The sequence below is a fragment of the Rhipicephalus sanguineus genome, chromosome 3 (assembly GCF_013339695.2).
Source record: "Rhipicephalus sanguineus isolate Rsan-2018 chromosome 3, BIME_Rsan_1.4, whole genome shotgun sequence".
Taxonomy (NCBI): Eukaryota; Metazoa; Arthropoda; class Arachnida; order Ixodida; family Ixodidae; genus Rhipicephalus; species Rhipicephalus sanguineus.
The window spans coordinates 156,764,544-156,782,950 of record NC_051178.1 but is presented as its reverse complement, the minus strand read 5'-3'; the positions used below and the strand labels follow the sequence as shown (position 1 = coordinate 156,782,950).

At 42.5% G+C, this 18,407-nt stretch overlaps 1 protein-coding gene across 1 annotated transcript in view; it reads right to left on the bottom strand.

The window, feature by feature from the left end:
* LOC119387551 (pre-mRNA-processing factor 40 homolog B) overlaps window positions 1-18,407 on the bottom strand; it is a gene marked incomplete in the record, with an annotated part of 39,793 nt that overhangs the window by 5,789 nt on the left and 15,597 nt on the right. Inside the window, 9 exon segments of the mRNA XM_049413540.1 lie at window positions 637-727; window positions 1,592-1,671; window positions 2,290-2,389; window positions 10,163-10,183; window positions 14,192-14,272; window positions 14,364-14,420; window positions 15,050-15,258; window positions 16,132-16,246; window positions 17,776-17,909. Coding sequence (XP_049269497.1) covers window positions 637-727; window positions 1,592-1,671; window positions 2,290-2,389; window positions 10,163-10,183; window positions 14,192-14,272; window positions 14,364-14,420; window positions 15,050-15,258; window positions 16,132-16,246; window positions 17,776-17,909 — 888 coding nt within the window.

Genomic DNA, 18,407 nt, shown 5'->3' with positions numbered 1-18,407 from the left:
GCTATGCTATGCACAAGTCTAATAGAGGCAAACCTTCTAAGACACTGAAGGCTTATCCTTTCAGAGTCATGGTATGAAGGAACAAGAATACTAAGACACTTCTATTCAAGTGAAGATATCTTCCCATTTAACAATAAAAGCTGGGGGGGGGGGGGGGGGAATGGCAGCCATTGTCTTTATGGGAAACTGTCACAGCACGCAAAGCATTTTATGGAGTGAGGCAGAGGCATAATAATAGTACACATATATTACGTGGTTATGAGAGTGGATACCTAGCATTAGCCAACAGTTAGCCGACATTAGCCATATCTTGTATCGTGCAAGAACACATGGCAGCCTTCATACAAACACATACATTCTCAATCTTGTAGTGCATATTCCGTCATGATAATAGTATTACATGATAGTTTTTACATCCTACTCTGTATCATAGAGATTTTCTTCCAAAATTTTACCTCGGAAAATGAATTTTTTTATGTTGACTGAAAGAAGCAGTCCTAAAGAAATACCGGCAAGGCCTCCAAGATAACATTCATAATAAAATTAATGCTCAGGTACAATTTTCGCTCCAATATTGCATGGAGAGTTAAGTCCACAGAAGAGGAATGGAAGTTGTAGGAAAACACAGGCACTTACCGCTGTCTGACTCAGATTCATCTGACTCTGAACGAGATCGCTTCTTTTTTCTACTACTTCTGTGTCTAGAAGAGCTGTCCGAGTCACTTTCCTGAAGCAAAAAAGAAGTATGTCAGAACTCTGACATTGCCATACAAGGGCTTTTTTTTCTTAAGCAAAAGACTGCATCAATCAATAAAGCCCCGACAGAACCTCTAACTATTAGAGCTATAGTTTGTCCACTGACTTTGGGCGTTAGCGGAATACCATATACCAGGGACATAAACATGACTGACCAGCTAAAGTGTTGATGATATACCTGGAAGTGTGAAGCTAAACCAGACAAACACGGTAACCAAGCATATTCTGCCTCACTGCCAGTGTAAGCTTTCCACAACGACGTAATCATGACCACATTGTCTCTTAAAATGTATTTTTCAGCGAGAACACTCATTGAATACAAAAATGTGCATAGTATAATTACGAATAAATGAAGTGTCTTAAGATGTCACTACCCATGTCTGGTAACACAATATTCTAGTACACACAAGGGCCCTGGCGCAATATTGGACATGCTTAAACTCTCTATAACTGCGACTGCAATTTAACAGCAAGCACCTGGTGGTAAGCAGATACAACACAGATTTGAAACAGTGCACGTCTTCCGATCTCGCCACCACGTCAGGATTTCTTTGAGCTCAGGCATATGCCTATTCCGAGCATCTTCTGGGTATTGCACCATTGTAGTGGTGCTTCTTCTTAATTTTCATATCAAGAATGCTACTTTTTTGCTTCCTTTTTGTGATGCCTCTGCTTGTGTTTCAGACATGGCATTTCGGCCATTTTTGTATCTACACTTCGAAAAGCAAGTTTTCTTTTACACAGTCCAAATTGTCACTGGTGCTAGCCTTCAACGAAAGGCACTCTTTTGCAAACACACATAAATGAACTGCTGTGATAATTAAAGACGACGTACCGAACGGGACCTAGAACGCTTCTTGTTCTTTTTAGTCTTCTTGCTGTGCTTTTTCGACCGACTATGGTGGTGACTGCATGCTTCCTGAAAAACAGAAATGCCTAGAATGAATATGCATTCAACATCACCGTGACTAAAGAGTCGGGCTTGCATGCACAGCACAGCAGACCACATCAGTACCAGGATATGCGAGCCAAGTCTTTTGCTCCCTTATGAGCACACTGTCTCGTCTTTTCCTTGGAAGTGCCCTGCCACTTTCTCAACATGTGGATACACAATTTACAGTTTATGAACCACTGAGCCCCTTCAGTAGCTATGCAGCATGTTCAGTTTTCTGAATGTTGAGTCAATTCCAAGTCTTTTCTTTGTAGCTTATTTAAATAAAGCAGCAATAAACAAGTATTAATCAGTGTATTGCAATAAACAAGTATGAAAGCCTTTTCTCGCCGTTCTGTGTTTTGTTCCTAAGTAACGTGTACAAAGTTGTATGCTGCCAACACAACCGTTTTCCGGACAGCCACAGTAGACACTGGAGTTTTGGACATTGCTCTCAAATGGAGTTTTGCATGACAAGACAGAATACACTACGTAAAAGCTCTTAAAAGTGCGCTCACGTGCTGTGTTGTAAGCAATCTTTCTACAGCTCCACACAGATATACTACTAGACTCGAGAGAGAATATGAGATGCTTTGCAAAACTTGCCTCCAGTGTGAGCTGGTATTCCTTGAAGATCCGCATCCGCTCTGATTCTAAGCTCAGGTTGATAAAGGCAGGCTCCTTTTCAAACTGCTTCCGCACCTGAGGGGCATGGCACATTGTTGAGTGAGGAGAGTGAAAAATGCTTCTGCTCCTACAGCGACAAGCACACACCTACTCCAGAAACTTCTTTTGTAAAAACACACCGAGCAAACTCTATGGCAAGACTGCTGAAAAGCAATATCAGTTGTGTGCAATACGAGATGAAACATTGATAGGGAGTAACTGCGGCTTGAAAGCAACACTTGTGATGATTCAAACTGAGCATGTCGACATGCAACAGGCACCTTTCCTGCTGATCATTTACAAGTCACATTGAATACTTTTGTGTGGACGAGCATTTAACTGGTCTTGAAAGCAGTTGGGGCATTCCCTTGTAATATATCACTTGAAGTCATCCAGGGTAAGAGAAACAACTTTTCATTTAATCACATCCAAGTGCCAGATCACTGTGGTTGGATACTTCAATATTATCCACATCAAGAGTATGATAATCCCTTTTTCTTTCAAAGCAGAAGCAATGTTAAGTTAGATTATATCATAACTCTGTAAAACCCAACAGTCTTCGTAATACCAATAAGCTGGTATCATAACAGTAGGAAGTGAGCATGCTACCAACACAGCCTTCGTTAGCCATAGAAATCGTCCACTGTCTACAAGAATTACGCGACATTGCTTAGCACACTTTATGAACCCATATTATGCCATAATCAATATTCAAAAATTTCCCTTTTTTTCCACAATCTGCATCTAATTGCAATAACCTAACTGAACCCTACGATGCAATGTATGAAGAGATGGCAATTAATTTTTGTTTTACTGCTTCTCATTTTTTTCTTTTTCGTGCTACTGCCGTTTTTTCAACGATAAGGATATATCATTGTGCAGCCTGCACTGCTTGGACATGTTCCATCTGCAGTATGTAACAAAATATACGTTTCTGGCACAAAAGAAGGCTGCATATTTAGTACCACATGAATTGAAAAAGAAACAGTTAGTGGCTGCATCCAATGAGCACAGTAATTACTGATTAGTGGAATAACAACCCAACCAGTTTCTGCAGAAAGGCACAGGTAGTTTATAATAGTGAAGTTCCTTATAGATGCCAAATACATTTTTTCTTTCACTGCATATATAGCATTACTCCCAAGGAAGGCTAATGGAAAGACAGATTATTGCAGAGGCCAACAATAACAGAACGCTCCAAAATTTTTGAAAGACAATACCCACGCAGAAGACATTCCAGCTTAAATTATCGCAGCTGAAATATGTGAAGCCTCTCGATATCCACTGTTCACTCTCATAGAGTGCACCTTACCTTAAACCCAGGTGCATTTCTGCAAATGCTGAAATTTCCAAAAGCCACACTATTACACAAGGACTGCGGGACATGAATTACTTACCTAATTTTAGGCTGGTATAGGCAGATTCAGCTTAAAACTTTTGAAGGTGTCACTAGTTCTAAATTTCTGCCCACCTTATTTTCTAACAAAGTATTTCAGTGGATGATAACATCAGTTTCAAAAGCTACGATAAGTTGAAATGTAAAGTCCACTGGAAAACTAAAGCATGGACTACATCAATGTACATTTTTGGGGCACACAAAATGCTTATGACAATATGCATTACCAGACAAATGATTAACATGCACAATATAGCAGGTACCTGCGTCAGGTAACAGCTTTAAAGCAATTTCTCCCAACCATGTTACGAATTATAATGAACAAATAAAAGAATGCTAGTATAAGAGAAAAGTCATTATATAACATTCATTTAGTGCTTAAAACTCATCAGTTATTCTAACATACCCCTCTCTCTTTTCTTATCTAGTGATCCCTTTAGCAGAACATAAGTGCAACTATAAATCTGCGATAGCTTTAAAGGGACACTAAAGGCAAATAACAATTTATGTCAGAGTGAAAGCTCAATGCATGACAACTTCTAAAACGGCAATATTATCAGTAGCAGTGCCCTACTTACCGAGAAATTAAGCTAAATGTATTACGTGATGAGCGCCACGAGTGGGACATTTTCGAAGTGATCCCGATGACGTATGAGAGTCTGCCTACAATAAATCACTAGTAATCAAACTAGCAGCAATAAAAAAAGAACCTTCCGTGCATCAAAAGACGTAATAAAATGCTGTTTGTTCGTTTCCGTTTGATTCATGGAAAAAAGAACCTCTGTGGCGTTGCCATGGGGAACGGCGCGCATGGTTCAAAGGTTCCGTTTTCGCCGAACTGCGCTTCGCCCGGCGCCCTGCTTCGCTCACGTGGTCTCAGTGGTAGTTTCGGGATCGCGTACTGCCGCGTGTGTTTTGCGCGCTTGTGAAAGTCGCTCTGACAGGAAGTTCGACAAAACGCCGCATGCAACGACGCCGGCACTATGAGCCCTCAGCAGCATACCGCGTTCATCGGGGCTGAAGTCGCTGAATTGTAGCCCAGCGTCGCGAGCCAATGTCTCGTTGTCAAGTTCTCCGTCCACATCCATTGCGGCGATTGCGGCAAGCTTCGATGGCTTCGATGGCCGTTGTTGCTGCTGTGGGTCCCGCTACTTTCGCTCTGCTGCTACTAGTGTCGGCGGCCGCGCGGTAAAGGCGGGCAACGTTGGGCACGGCAGCAGTGACGTATGAAAGTCGGATTTCAGGTGGGTGATTTGAAGTGCGCTAACGCAATGCGGACCACTAAAACGTGATTTTATTTCAAAATAAGCACTTCCTTGGCATAAAAGTAGCACTACGAGGTTTCTGGACCGCTATTTCAACAATCAACGTCGACTTAATATTTGCCTTTAGTGTCCCTTTAAACCTAATCACGTTACCTTTTAAAAGTGTAAGTGCACGCTGTGGGGTTGCTATATCACCCCTGTATTGGCGACTGCCGTAACTTGGGCGCGACCGCTGTGTTTGGAACGCACGTGCTTGGCGTAAGTGGACACGTTCGTCCAAGGTCAGGGATGCGCTTTGCTGTAACCCGAGTTTAGCGCGGTGGCGCCGGCATCGCCGCCGCAAATTTAGGCCGGCGCATAGAAACAGGAGTGAGTCTCTTTTAGGGTGTGGCAGCGTGCGCGGATGGACGACGGCCGCGGGGTCCGTGGGGGACGGTACCGCGGCTCGCTTCCCTCGGGCCCTCGTGGTGAGTCGTGCATCTGCGGCGCCGCCTTCGCATTTGTATTGTATTATGTTGTCTTATGTATGTCTTATGTAGTATTGGATGCCTTACATTGTCGTGAATGTGCGTGTTGTTTTCCAGTATTCATTGTCAGCTATACGTTTAGCGTGTACGTGTTACGTGTTTACAAATTCGGCCGGCGAGCTCGCCATATGTTTTAAAGAAGTGTTTAATAAAACGTCTACATTTTTGTTGCACGACCGCGTGAACTGTCTCCGTGTGTTCCGAGGGCGGCGGCGGTAATATCGCTCAGACCCCACAACGCATGGGTGGGAAGGGTGCAGTTCTGGCCATATTGTAACCCACTTGTCATTCATTGTTAGGAGAACGTTTCTCCCAAAAGTTAACAAAAGCTCGAGGTTGATTTATTACCAAGGCACTCGCCCAGGACTATGCCTCTCAGGCAGAAATAATATTTGCTGGTAAAGTTATCAGGTAAAGTTATCAGTTATGGTAAAGTTATTTTTCTAAGGTATGGATCGCATTGCATATTACGTTGAATTACAATGTATAAAACAAAATAAATAATCGCACTTCAGAAACCATAGCACTCAGGATCTGCAATAAAACCTTAGTTGAAAGTAAGCACCTGTCCTGTCTTCATCTTGTCTCGTGTTCGTTTATTAAGTTATGGTTTCTGAAGTAGGATGAGCTACCGACACACGCCTAAACTTCCTCTCTTGTAAAACAGATAAGCTGCATCGCTTATCACAACAAAATGGAAAGGAGGAAAGGAGAAGACGGCAGACTTCCGAGATTTGTATAGCTCTGAACTCATTTTCAGCAAGATCAGCATTTTTCCACATGTAAGATGATAACTCATGCTTTAGCTTCTTGCTTATAAGCCTCCATCATGCCGGCACCATGTATCTGGGTATTTACTGTATAGCCGCACCCTTGCAAGAATTGCTTTGTTAAAGGCCTCTCGCTTTTCAACATTAGTAAGCTTCTTCGAAAGTCCCAAATGGGAATAATCAATCTCACAGGTTAAATGTCCCATATCAATGAACTTCTCCTCATCTACACAGCATTTGTGATATGTCTACACCCTGTCAGGAGTTGCCGCATTAAAGAGTGCATGCGTTTCAGCCTTGGTAGAAGTTTTGGAAGTCCAGGTTCTGGGTTGTCGATCATGTTCCGCATTGTTCGCTCATACCCATTATGAGTGACTGGACATCGATATCAAACTCCTTAACTTTTTCTGAAGTGAATGTCACTTGCAGGATGATACAGTGCCATAAATTAGATTTGTATGAATGAAGGAAATAGTTTCCCTCCACACCTGCAATGCAGATATATACAGTGATGCTACTGAGGACTTCTAATTTGGAGCAATTTTCGGAGCAGCAAAATTTTTATTTTGGTGCCCTTTGGAGCAGCAAAAATTTCCACCTTGGAGCACTTTGAAGCAGGTAATTTCGCATCTCAGAGCACTCTGGAGCAGCTAATTTCACATCCTAGAGTACACTGGAGAAACAAGTTGCAGTTTCATTCAAGTACTTGAATCATTATTATGGGGCTCTTATGAAGAGCTAGAAATATTTCGACTCATTGCAAATCTCATGGAGAAAATCATCTTAGGAGAACTCCACAATTCACTCGATAATGCAAAAATAAGGGTGTCATGTAGTTAAGGGGGGATGCGGGGATAGTTTGTAACTTTTTAGTTTTTTGGCCTATGTTGATGAAATTTGGCACACACACTACACATCATCTTAAAAAGACAAATTTAAATTATCAAAGATATCTTTACTAGTTTTTATTTTATAAAAATTCACAAGTTCCTTGCTCATGGAAAGCCTGGCACAGTGATGAAACATGCTAGGAGTCTGGAACTACTTTGTATCTTTGCTCTCATACTGTTTGTACTTAAAGACAGTTTTAGATTTTTTTTACAGCCCTAATAATTTTCTGCTGAACATTACATGCAAATGCCTGTGTCTCAGCTAATTAAGCCATGCAGTAATTATGAACTAAGAAAAGATTGAAAGCCTAAACCAAAATTCCAAAGCTGTGTTGAAGTACAGCACAGTCTATGGATTAGAAGAAAACAAACAGCATAAAAATCGGTCTAGCCATAGTTGTGCTATGCTTTCCACAAGTGAAGTGGCAGGCACAAAACACTCTTTTGATAAAATGGACAACAAAGTTTGGGTTGCAGTTGACCCTATGCTAAAGTGTTCCAGGACAGTAATAATTGGTGTCCTTGCCAGGCGGCAATCTTATGGGCCTCTACTTCCTAATATGGCCTGATTTAGAAAGTTTATTACCCTCTATCATTCACTGCAGACGCTTTTGTGCACCCCCTGGAACACAAGTGCACCAGGCTGCATGTAAACATTGGGCATGTTGGACTGTATTGCTACTTTTGCGGCCGCGGAGTGTGTCGTCAGGCGGCCTAAATAGTGGTGTCTTAGTTTGATGAAGCTTTGCGATCACCCCTCTGAACTACTAACGGCTAAAGGTTCATTTTCTTGTACGATAAACCGTACCCGCGCCGCAGAACCGACGTCTTCTCGGCAGTCCAAAGCTGACGGCGACTTCGCACCGAACTATACCGCAGACGCATTTTCTCATATTGTTAACTTTTATAAGTGAAACGAGAACGCTCTTCCGCTAGTGGGGACATATTAGACGCCCGTTGTATCGAAACGGAATCAGGAACGTGCGCGCACGAAGCTCGGGTCTCAGCAAAGCGGCGCGAGAGCAAGCGTCGGCAGATCGTCTCCGAGTAAGGCGGTAAAGCGGCATTCGAGTGTCATCTGATAAGTAGTAAGCGTTTTGATGATAAAGCACTATGATTTACATCGCTGTCGCTTTATTACCATCACGGCAAGGGATGACACGACGTGGCGACAACCCAGTCGGTACGCCCCAATCTAATCACTGGCTTGCCCGATCGATGTGATACCGTTCCCCATTTTCCTCCGTAGGAAACTAAAGAGGCTTGCACTTTGCCTCCCGTACACGCGATCGCCTTTCGAACAGCGGCGATTCACGTGCTTACTGCCGCGGAGTTATCAAGAAGCGAACACTCCGCTTGTAAACACGGCAGCCATGACCGTGGCAACAACCAATAGAAAAGTGTCTCTCAACGATGTCGCGCGCTCCACCAATAGGAGCGCCGCGTACATTGCAAGGTTCGTAAAAACGCCCTACGTTTTTTTTTTTTTCTTGCACTTTTGCTCGCTATGCGGTGATCGTAAGCGAGACGGGCGGGAACGGAAAAGCGGAACTTTGAGCTTTGAAACGACGCCAAGATGGCGACTCTCGGTGGCAGGAAAGACAAGGTACGACGCCGTGAATTGCGCCGTTTTAGCGCAATTTTGAGCTTCTTTTTCACCGGCCTCACTTACAATTTTTTGGGGGGGCATAATCGTTTAGATACAGCGTAATCGTTTAGATACTGCATAAATAAGAGACCACAGTTGGCACAGGAGTGGAATCACTGTATACATCCTATCCTCTGTCCGCTAAGAATCGAAGCACATTAAATGCATATGCAAAAAAAGTGCACCTTACTGTTCTTCCGATGCTGTTAGCAATGATTCCATGAATTATTTAAACATAGTCCTCCTTCAATAGTGTGCATCCTCCACCTCCAGTACGCGTGTGTGTCATGTTCGATTATCATCATCATTTTATTGTACAGCTTCTTTGTCACTGGCACTATATTTATGCGCATAATGACAAATAATTGCATGCCATGAAACCGTCATTTTGGCGGGAACAACTGCCAAGCGAAGCATACAATAGCGTTGTCATCCTCTGCCTGTTGCAGTCTCTGAAATACATTGTGTGTATGAACCACGTTTGAGGCCTCTTACCTTCTGTTAAGTATGCCTCCTCTGTGCTCCAAACCATTGGTTTTCACAAACTTCTCTATGACGAATTTCCCACAAATACGCTACCACCTTGTCAAGAAGCATTTTCATGCAGCACAGTATGTAATCTTCCTCTGGTCGATGGTAAGGTCATGATGGCAGCGTGAGGCTTGCTCAATAGAACCACTAACCGTGACACCGTGGTCTGTACTTTGGTCAAGCTTACAAAGGACATGATGACATGCTTAGATGCTTCTGAATCACCTGACGGCAGCGCTAAACCTGGTGTCTGCTAATGCAGCACCACAGGTGGCAGCAACGAAGGGGCACACGGACGCAGGCCCATTGTTTGTGGTAGACACAACAAGAGCCTAGTTATGTCCAGCCACATGTGCTGAGAAGGCAACCTTCGAATAAACCGTCAAGTTGCTGTCTTTGAGATTGGTGATGGGTGACATGGTATACGCAATTTGAGTGAAGCCTAATAGCAAGGATGGCATGGCAACAGGTGTGGTCAGATTGCCGATATTTGCTCATTTCAACATATTATTACATGAGAAACGGCATTAAGTAGGATTTTGCAAAGCATACTCAGCAAAGGTGTGACAACTAGCATTTCTGGTGCAATGTAAAAATGACAAGCTTGTGTACGTGACAACAAGATCGAGCTCTTTTCTGTTAATTCTGTGACTATGAGAAAGGAAACGTTCTAGGCTTACGAAATTACAAGGACAATAATGCTTGCGTTTTTCATTCTCCTTTGTAGAGTGCTTTTTCCCTTTTTTTATAAGAACACATCAGGATAGCACAAACTTGCTTACATCGTATCGAATGTCGTCATCCTGCAAAGTTAAACGAGAAATTGCACCTGAGCATTTTAGCCTACAGGACGTCATAACTAAATTTCTTAGTATTCTTGCAAGAATTTAATTTCTTTAACTATTTCTGCACAAGACCATCATTATGTGCTCCTTGGCAAAACAATAGAAAGTATGGCATAATACTAGAAAAATGCTTGTCAGTGGTGTGTTTTATCTGCATCAGTGCTTCTTTCCACCAGGCCCCTAATTTTCCTTAAAAAATGACAAAACCCTATGAATGGTATCATGTACTGGCACGCCATCATGTTGTCAGTTAATATGCTAGATGCACCAAATACATGCAGACAGCAAAAGCAGTTGCCCATAAAAGAAGGACACATGAACTTGTAAGGTGTAATTACTGATTTATAACAGGACTTGTGTAATGATATATTGGTTTCTGAAACCATTCAACAACCAACTGCAAATCAATGCAACTGCAATGTCTGAAAGTGCCCACAAAAACTAAATTTTGTTATGCAAGGTTGTTTAGCAGAAACAAAACACAGCAGTGCTTGAGAAAGAAGAGGTAAAAGCCATGTTTTTTACCAATTCACCCATGCACATAATGTGTACCCTCATTTCATCCCTAAGATGGAGGTGAGGGGGTGGGAGAGAAATCTGTGGTGATGATCCATGTAATAACCACATACCAGTGCTGGGCAGTATCGAAGATACATGTATCTTCGATACTATCTTAGATACTCTTTGGGTATCTTGTATCTGTATCGCGATACGTCTTGAAAAACGAGTATCTGTATCTATATTTCCGCTACATTCAATAATGTACTGTGTATCTTAAGATACAAGATACTGCTATAGAAACATCGCCGTTCGAAACAGTAAACGTCGACCGGAATTCCGGTTCTCAAGCTGATATTGCTGCCATAGAGTTTCATATAGATACACTAGCGGGAACTCTGGCGCTAGTGTCTATGGGAGCTGCAACGCATGGCGCTTCAGCCAGCATGGGAATGGTGGGTAGTACACGGATTTGTCTAGACTTCCTTCTTTCGGCTCCGTTTGGCTCCGCGTCGCCTGCATCCGCTTTGTCGCAAAACGAAGTTCAGCAAAATTCAGCTGTTCCACTTCACCACTTTAACTTTTTTAGGCTCACCAATTCAAATCTGGTCACGAAGTTCACAACAATCCATTCTTTTATCCGAAAGAAAACCAAAACACAGCAGTAAACAAAGCCACAAGTGCGTTCGAAGCCCGCAAGTACGAAGACTAGGCAAATCCGTGTGCTACCCATCATTCCCATGGTGGCTGAACGATCGCAGCGCCAGAGTCCCCTCTAGTTAATTTTAGGAAACTCTATCATTGCTGCTACTAAGCCACCTGAATAAAACTGACGGCAGTAACATACTTGTATATTTCCGCCAGAGCGCTCCAGCGAGCACAGGTGATGATGTTTAAGCGTCCCTATTGGTGGAGCAGAGTCACGTGATGGCGCTCGAGCCATCGCGACAAAAACAGGCGTGCGAATGTCTCTGCGCAGCCTACCTTCTTTTTTCCTAAATGTTTTCTTTCTTTTTAGTTGTGTTGATGTCATGACACTTGTTCATAGACCCTGCACTCTGCTGCGTACTCCAATGCGTGCAGCATCTTTTGCACGAATTCTGATGCCGCTATACTGTCGCTATCGAAGTTTGTCTTGCGTGATGCTTCATTGCAATGTCTCAAGAATTCAAGAATGGGGCTGCTTTGCGTGTCGCGCCTTTCACACATTAGTGATTTGAAAGATCTTGTCGATGCAAGCTTGACTTACACAGTACGATCAGATCGACTTACATGCAAAGGAGATTCTAACAACCGTCCCACTATCGGTGCTGACGTTAGATGCAATAGAACCGGCATTTACGTAACAGGAAATATTTTGACGTACTGTATCTTTGTTCTTTCTGCTAAATTATTCGAGAAATTCTTTTAATGATCATTTGATTGTTAGCATAAGCGCTTTCTTTGCCGTCTTCCGTTTGCATCCCATTACCCAGTCCTCTGCGTAGTTTATCGCCCGTCTGTTTATTGTAATATGTCTTCTGTAACCTGCTGCTAAAATACGTTCTGTGCTTTATTCTTATTTTTTAACTGTCTGCGAACGTGGTTTTATTTCATATTTCACGGGCTTTCTCTAAAAGCCCGAAAATATTCACCACAGCAGCATGTACGCTGCCAAAAAAAAAATTGGGTCGGCCGTTTTTAAATTCGCTCTACGACGTGTCGAAGCGCAGTTGGCCCTAAAGTGAATATTAAAAATGTCGCATTGTCGCATAATTGACCTTATTTAATTAACCAGTTAAGCTTAGTACAAAACATACCATAACGAGTGCCACATGACGGCAAACCAAATACCCTTGGTTTCATTCAGCGGCGGTTAACCACTTGTTTTTTTAATATTGGGTTCTACTTACGTGAAACACCCTGTATTCTTATTCACTTTGATTGTTTAATACGGAACCACCTTAGCTATTTGACTTAAATATATTCGTTTTCCTTTTTTTAGGTCACCTTAAAGTATTCTTATTGTTACAAATCTGCATGTAAGCAGAGCTAGAAGCGGCAATAGTGTGAATAGCAGTGATAACCTGCGGCGTTTTGTGCCGCTAGAATACGTCTGAGGCGTTTAATGGCTGCTCAGGTTCTCTCGGAGAACAAGTGGCAAAAGATTGCACGTTAGTGAATATGTTGCTAACGAACGCTTTACGCCAACAGATAAGTAAAATATGAAAAATCACTGCAGTTTTATGTCCTCAATTAATTGTGGGCGCCGACTATGTAGTTCATCTTCTTTACACAACGCGTCACAAACAATATCGCTACCAACGTTGTTGGTGCTGTACACCTGTCGGTGGAGGCGATATTACGAAAACAATACGCTTGCGGACAAGGTATGACTGCACAGCGGTATTTGCGCCATCATGTGGAGGCACTTGCAAGTAGATGGTAACCAGCTAGCTGGTCGCCAAGTAGGGCAGCGACACCAATAAACTACAGAAGTGTCAAAGCAAAAACGACTAACAGCGCAGCAGTTAAAGAGCTGTCATGTTAAGCAGCCAAACAAATCCCAATAAGTCGTTTAGAAATGAAACTAATACGCCTTCAGCAAGAAAGTTTGTATCTTGTGATACAAACAGGTATTTTGTTAAAATTAAACAACGCTGGTCGCAGTTAAGAAATTTTCAAGTAAACACATTTCTACATAGGCCTCTGCTGCTTCATTATATATATCTATAACAGCAAATTTGCAAATGTATCGAAGTATCTTAAGATACAATTGGGAAGTATCGTATCGGATACAATTATTCCGCGAGTATCTTGTATCTGTATCTCAAATAGTTCTTGCCCGAGTATCTTGTATCGTATCGCGATACAATTTCAAAGTATCTTTGCCCAGCCCTGCCACATACACTAACAACAATCACAATATAGCGGAATCCAATCCCAAAGCTGCAAGAGCAATTCACATTCAGTCATCGCTTACATTTATCAATTGCTTTACATTGAGGCACGATGAAACTTCATGGTAATAAGGTGCATACTAACACACAAATTTAGCTTTTATTGGCGACTTCACAGCAACATGCCTAGCATTGCAGTGAAGCTACTCGCAAAAAAGATATTTGCGTGAGACCACCGTCTCGGATAAGTACTTCAGTTTCTTGAACTTAAGCGTGTCTTTAATTCAAGCATGAACTTTAAGCCAATATTTTCAATCACACTATTAGATTATCGTAACATCACAGAGCCCTTGAGAAAACTGTGGAAGAACTACTCTTATAGAAAAGGTTCCAATGTGGAAAGACGAATGTGCTTTTAACTCCTCTATGTGCTCTTGTCAATAGTCTTGCTAAACGTGCACAACCAATCTTCTGTCTCTTTCTCAGGAACAAAGCGTATAAAACATTGCAGACAAATCCACCTTGTTCCGAGCCCAGGACGACGGAGTAAATCTCCCGAGAAAGAACACGGTGCAAATAGAGGACTGACCTGGTCCCAGGAGGAGCCACTGTCAATTGATGGCATGGCACCTTTCAACATGGCCCGGAAAGCGTTCTCCAGCTTGCGTTGCTGCAGGAATTGAAGGGCAAGCATCGGTTGTGTATATGCCAAAGCAAGGGAAAGCAAAAACCAAGATAAACTAAGTGAATAACCCTCGGACCTTGCGAGCCTCTTCCTTGAGCCGCTCTTTCTCCCGCGCCGCTGCCTTCTCCAAAAGCTGGAAGTACGCAAGTAACGAGATGTCAGGAAAACCAGCAATTTGATCACTGTATAAACTGCCTACAACAACACACTTAGTCACGTGACCCTAACTTGTGACATACCGTGAAAGCCTCGCACAAAGATCTGGTTGCACATGAAAACTACCAACGCCAAAGACATCTCTCGTGAGGTTGTCACCTGTTCCTCACTTACAGCGCAATATTAAATGTACTCACATAGCAATAACATCAAAGTGCAAAACATGAACATGTGAAAAGCCAAATTTTAAGCCATGTTAATCAGACATTAACCAGAAGCACATGCTCCTATCTGGTACATGAGCTTGTTGAAATGCACACATGCACATATCTGGTACATCAGCTTGTTGAAATAAAAAAAAAGATGCTTCACTTTTCATTAGTGGTGCTCTTCTCATTTGGTAAAACTCCTGGATTTACATCACTCATTCCACGGTGGCAATTTATTGAAGTGAACATGCGCAGAAAACCAAAAGTGAGAAGTTTATGCAGTTCAATTACGTGTCACTACAACGAAGCAACCCAATAATTTCGAATATACGCTACTTTCATTGCAGCTCTCTGCCAGAAAAATAAACAGCAGGAACTTAAAAGCGGCAGGCCTTACGCTGTTGTAGGTGAGCTTGACGTTGCCGGCGTCCAAGGTGGCTGACCGTTTATCCTCACTGATCACGGTGACAAAGTCATCATACACTGTGTTCACTTCCACCACAAAGTTCTTCTCTCGCAAAATCTCCTTGATGATTTTCTTTTCACCGTGGAATCTGTCCTTAAGGTCTTCCACAAAAAACTTGAACAGATCCAATGGCGTAGAACCTAGAAATGCATATTGATCGTAGATTGTCAATAATATTGCATGCACATTAGAATACTAGAGAAAAAACTAACACCCTGATAGATAACGTCCAAACCCCGCACCCAGTCATGAAGGCCACGCTTTGCAAACTGCAGGTTCTGCAAACAGGTGCGTGCTCCAAAAGTTCGTTAGTGGACACCATCTACAGATGGTGTCCAAATTGCACCTCCAGTAAACTCAAGAGTTCTCATTTTTTTATTTTTCTCTCTTGCCAAGAAAATTTGATCAGTAACCAGTCAAGAGCATCACAGTTCATAGTTACTGAACGGCAAAAATATAAGTGCATACACTCAAACCTCATTATAACAAAGTCACATCTGCCACGAAAATAACTTCGTTATACCCGAAAATTCGTTATAAACGTTTATTTGTAACACTGTATCTATTACAAGACTATTCTTAATTTACTTTGTTATAACTGATAATTCGTTATATCCATGTTCGTTATATCGAGGTTCGAGAGTATTTCTGTCAGGGAAAGCAATTTTCTATTTCTGGCAACATAAAGCAAGTTGCACATTACCAATCAAGGACACTTTAGAATCATACAGTACAACTGTACGTTCACTTCATTTCCTATATTAGTACACATGGAACCAGTTGCATGATATGTGCTGCATCTGAAATGTGACAGCACAATGCAACAGCAGACAAACAAAACTTTTTAACAGCAGATTCCCAACGTAATATTATCAGCGCTGCGACATGACAATGAAGCCCCTTTCAGTTTATTACACTCAGTGAAGCTCCTCCAGTAGCATCAACGACTTCAGATATTAGCTGTAACGCAGAAAGTAACGACTACAAGCGGGAGGTCAAAGGTATCGACTTACCTGGCTGGCCAAGCATATTGGTAAATCGAACGTCAGCGCGGATGGCTGAATAGAGCTCTACCCATAGAGACATGGACGTCAGCTTTCCTTTCTCATGCAGCTCATTCAGCAGTGTCTGGCAAAAATGAGGGGAAAAAGAGAGTGACATTAACAACAGCACAATTTTCAGGGCTTTGCTCAACAACTTTGGTACTTCTCTTCCACACCTACCACCACTCGTGACACTGCAATCAGCAGGCATCCACATGTTCAAGCTATCAAGCTACCCGTCATATTTTGCAACCGGTACAGTAGTTAAGCAGATCTACCCGTTACCCTACTCAAAAGGTTCTGGAGGGGTTTCATGGCACAAATTCACTCTCTCCGAGGTGTGAAAAACACGAGTGCTATTGTTTGTCCTTATGTGCCCCTGGGACATTGTGCACAATTGGCACTGTGTTCAGCCAGTACACGTGTGTGGAACTGATATAGCAACAATTTAGAAGAGAAGTTCCATAAATGCTTTAGTCAGCAGGCTTCAGTGAGCATGTTTTAACACCCCCATACACAGAAAGACCACAAAACTCCCCAAAACACTGTACATAGCTGTGTTATCACATTAATCTTCCTGTGTAAAGAGTAAACACTAGGGATGGGCGAATAGTGAATTTGAGGTTAGAAGCACATCTGAAGCGAATAGTTCGAATAGTACTCACCACACATTATTAAGAAAAATTGAGCATTTTCTTCATGACCCTTGCACAATATTTTAAGAATTGGAACTAGGTATGAGTGAATGTCACTTTTTTGGTTTGAAATGAAGTGGAAGAAACCTTAAATGGTATCAAAATTTGAATAGCAGTAGGGTGCAAGTTATAAGTGGTACAATACGTTACAAGTTAAAAATTACTATACTTAGCACATATAAGCCCATATAACACGCTGTTAAATTTAAAAAAATATGTACACTTAACCTTGAAGTGTGGCTTCGCGGCAGTGCAGATTTCCCCTGGCAGAGTGGTTTCACAGTACAGCAACCCGAAGCTGCAGTGAAACCACCTTTACAGGGGGTTATGTGCGGTCAAACATACATATATTCGTTCATTTTCGAATACTTCGAAATTTCGAATAATATAAATTCGTATCGAAGCGAATTCGAATACTGTAATATTCGTTCGAATATTCGAAACCCCCGAATATTTGCCCATCCTTAGTAAACACATAATCTAAACACATCCTCTTTCATGCTATATTGCAACACTTTCCATGCCTAGGGGCACTCAAGTGCATGCAAAATTAACACTACAGTTGAAACCCTTTATAAGATACACTGATGTAACAGACAATTGGGTATAAGAGACACAAGTGTGCCTACATCGAAATGGGGGTTGTTCAGAAAATGAGAACATGGCACCCTGCTTATAACAGGCAACTCACATAAGGGACGAGAACTGCTCCCTGGTGCGTGTTTCTTATAAAAGGGTTCAACTGTACATTGTTTCCGGACTAAGTGGCTAATTACTTTAGTCGTGAGAGGCCATCAGCTAGCTTTCTCATTAGCTAGGGCTTTAGAAAAGGCAGGCTACCGCAGCACCCAAAGGAAGGCCCTGTTTCAGAGCATGCATCTCAATAACAACAGAGGGTTGTACATGGGTCAGTGCCTACCAAGAAGGCCTCACGGTTTTTGCGCTGCTGACGTTTCAGCCGTCTTCTTGCACGCTCCTTTTCTTCTTCCTCTTCCTGCTCCAGCTGTCGAATGTGGTCCTCAAAGATGATCAACGCGTCCTCCTTGTCCATGTCTGCGTAAATGAGGGTCTTGTAATGCTTTGTAGAGGTTTGGTCACATGCAGTTGCAAAGTAACAACAAAGTACAGTCAACTGCCGATTTTTCGGATGCCCGATTTTCCGGACATGCTCGAAAATTCGGACGCTTTCGCGGCACCTTCACCAGCTCCATAGACGTCAATGTATAAGAATGTCCGAAATTTCGAACAGTGAAATTCTTCGGCGTCTTATTTTTCTGACTTTCTGCCCAAATTGCGGGTCCGAAAGGCATTAATTGAAGACCCCACCTCTGCCGCATCTATCAACTCGTAGGGTCGAACCAGCGCTTTCGCGGGTCTGTTTGCGACAGGAGCAGAGTCCGAAAGTCAGCTTTGCCGCAATGCCGAAGCGTTATGGAGTGAAGCTGACGAGAAATTCAAAGGAGCCACTATCACGGCACCGTGCGGCGATGTCTTTACGGATAAGCAGCCGAAAATGAACAGAGGCGTGATGGCCGGCAGATGGCAAACGCG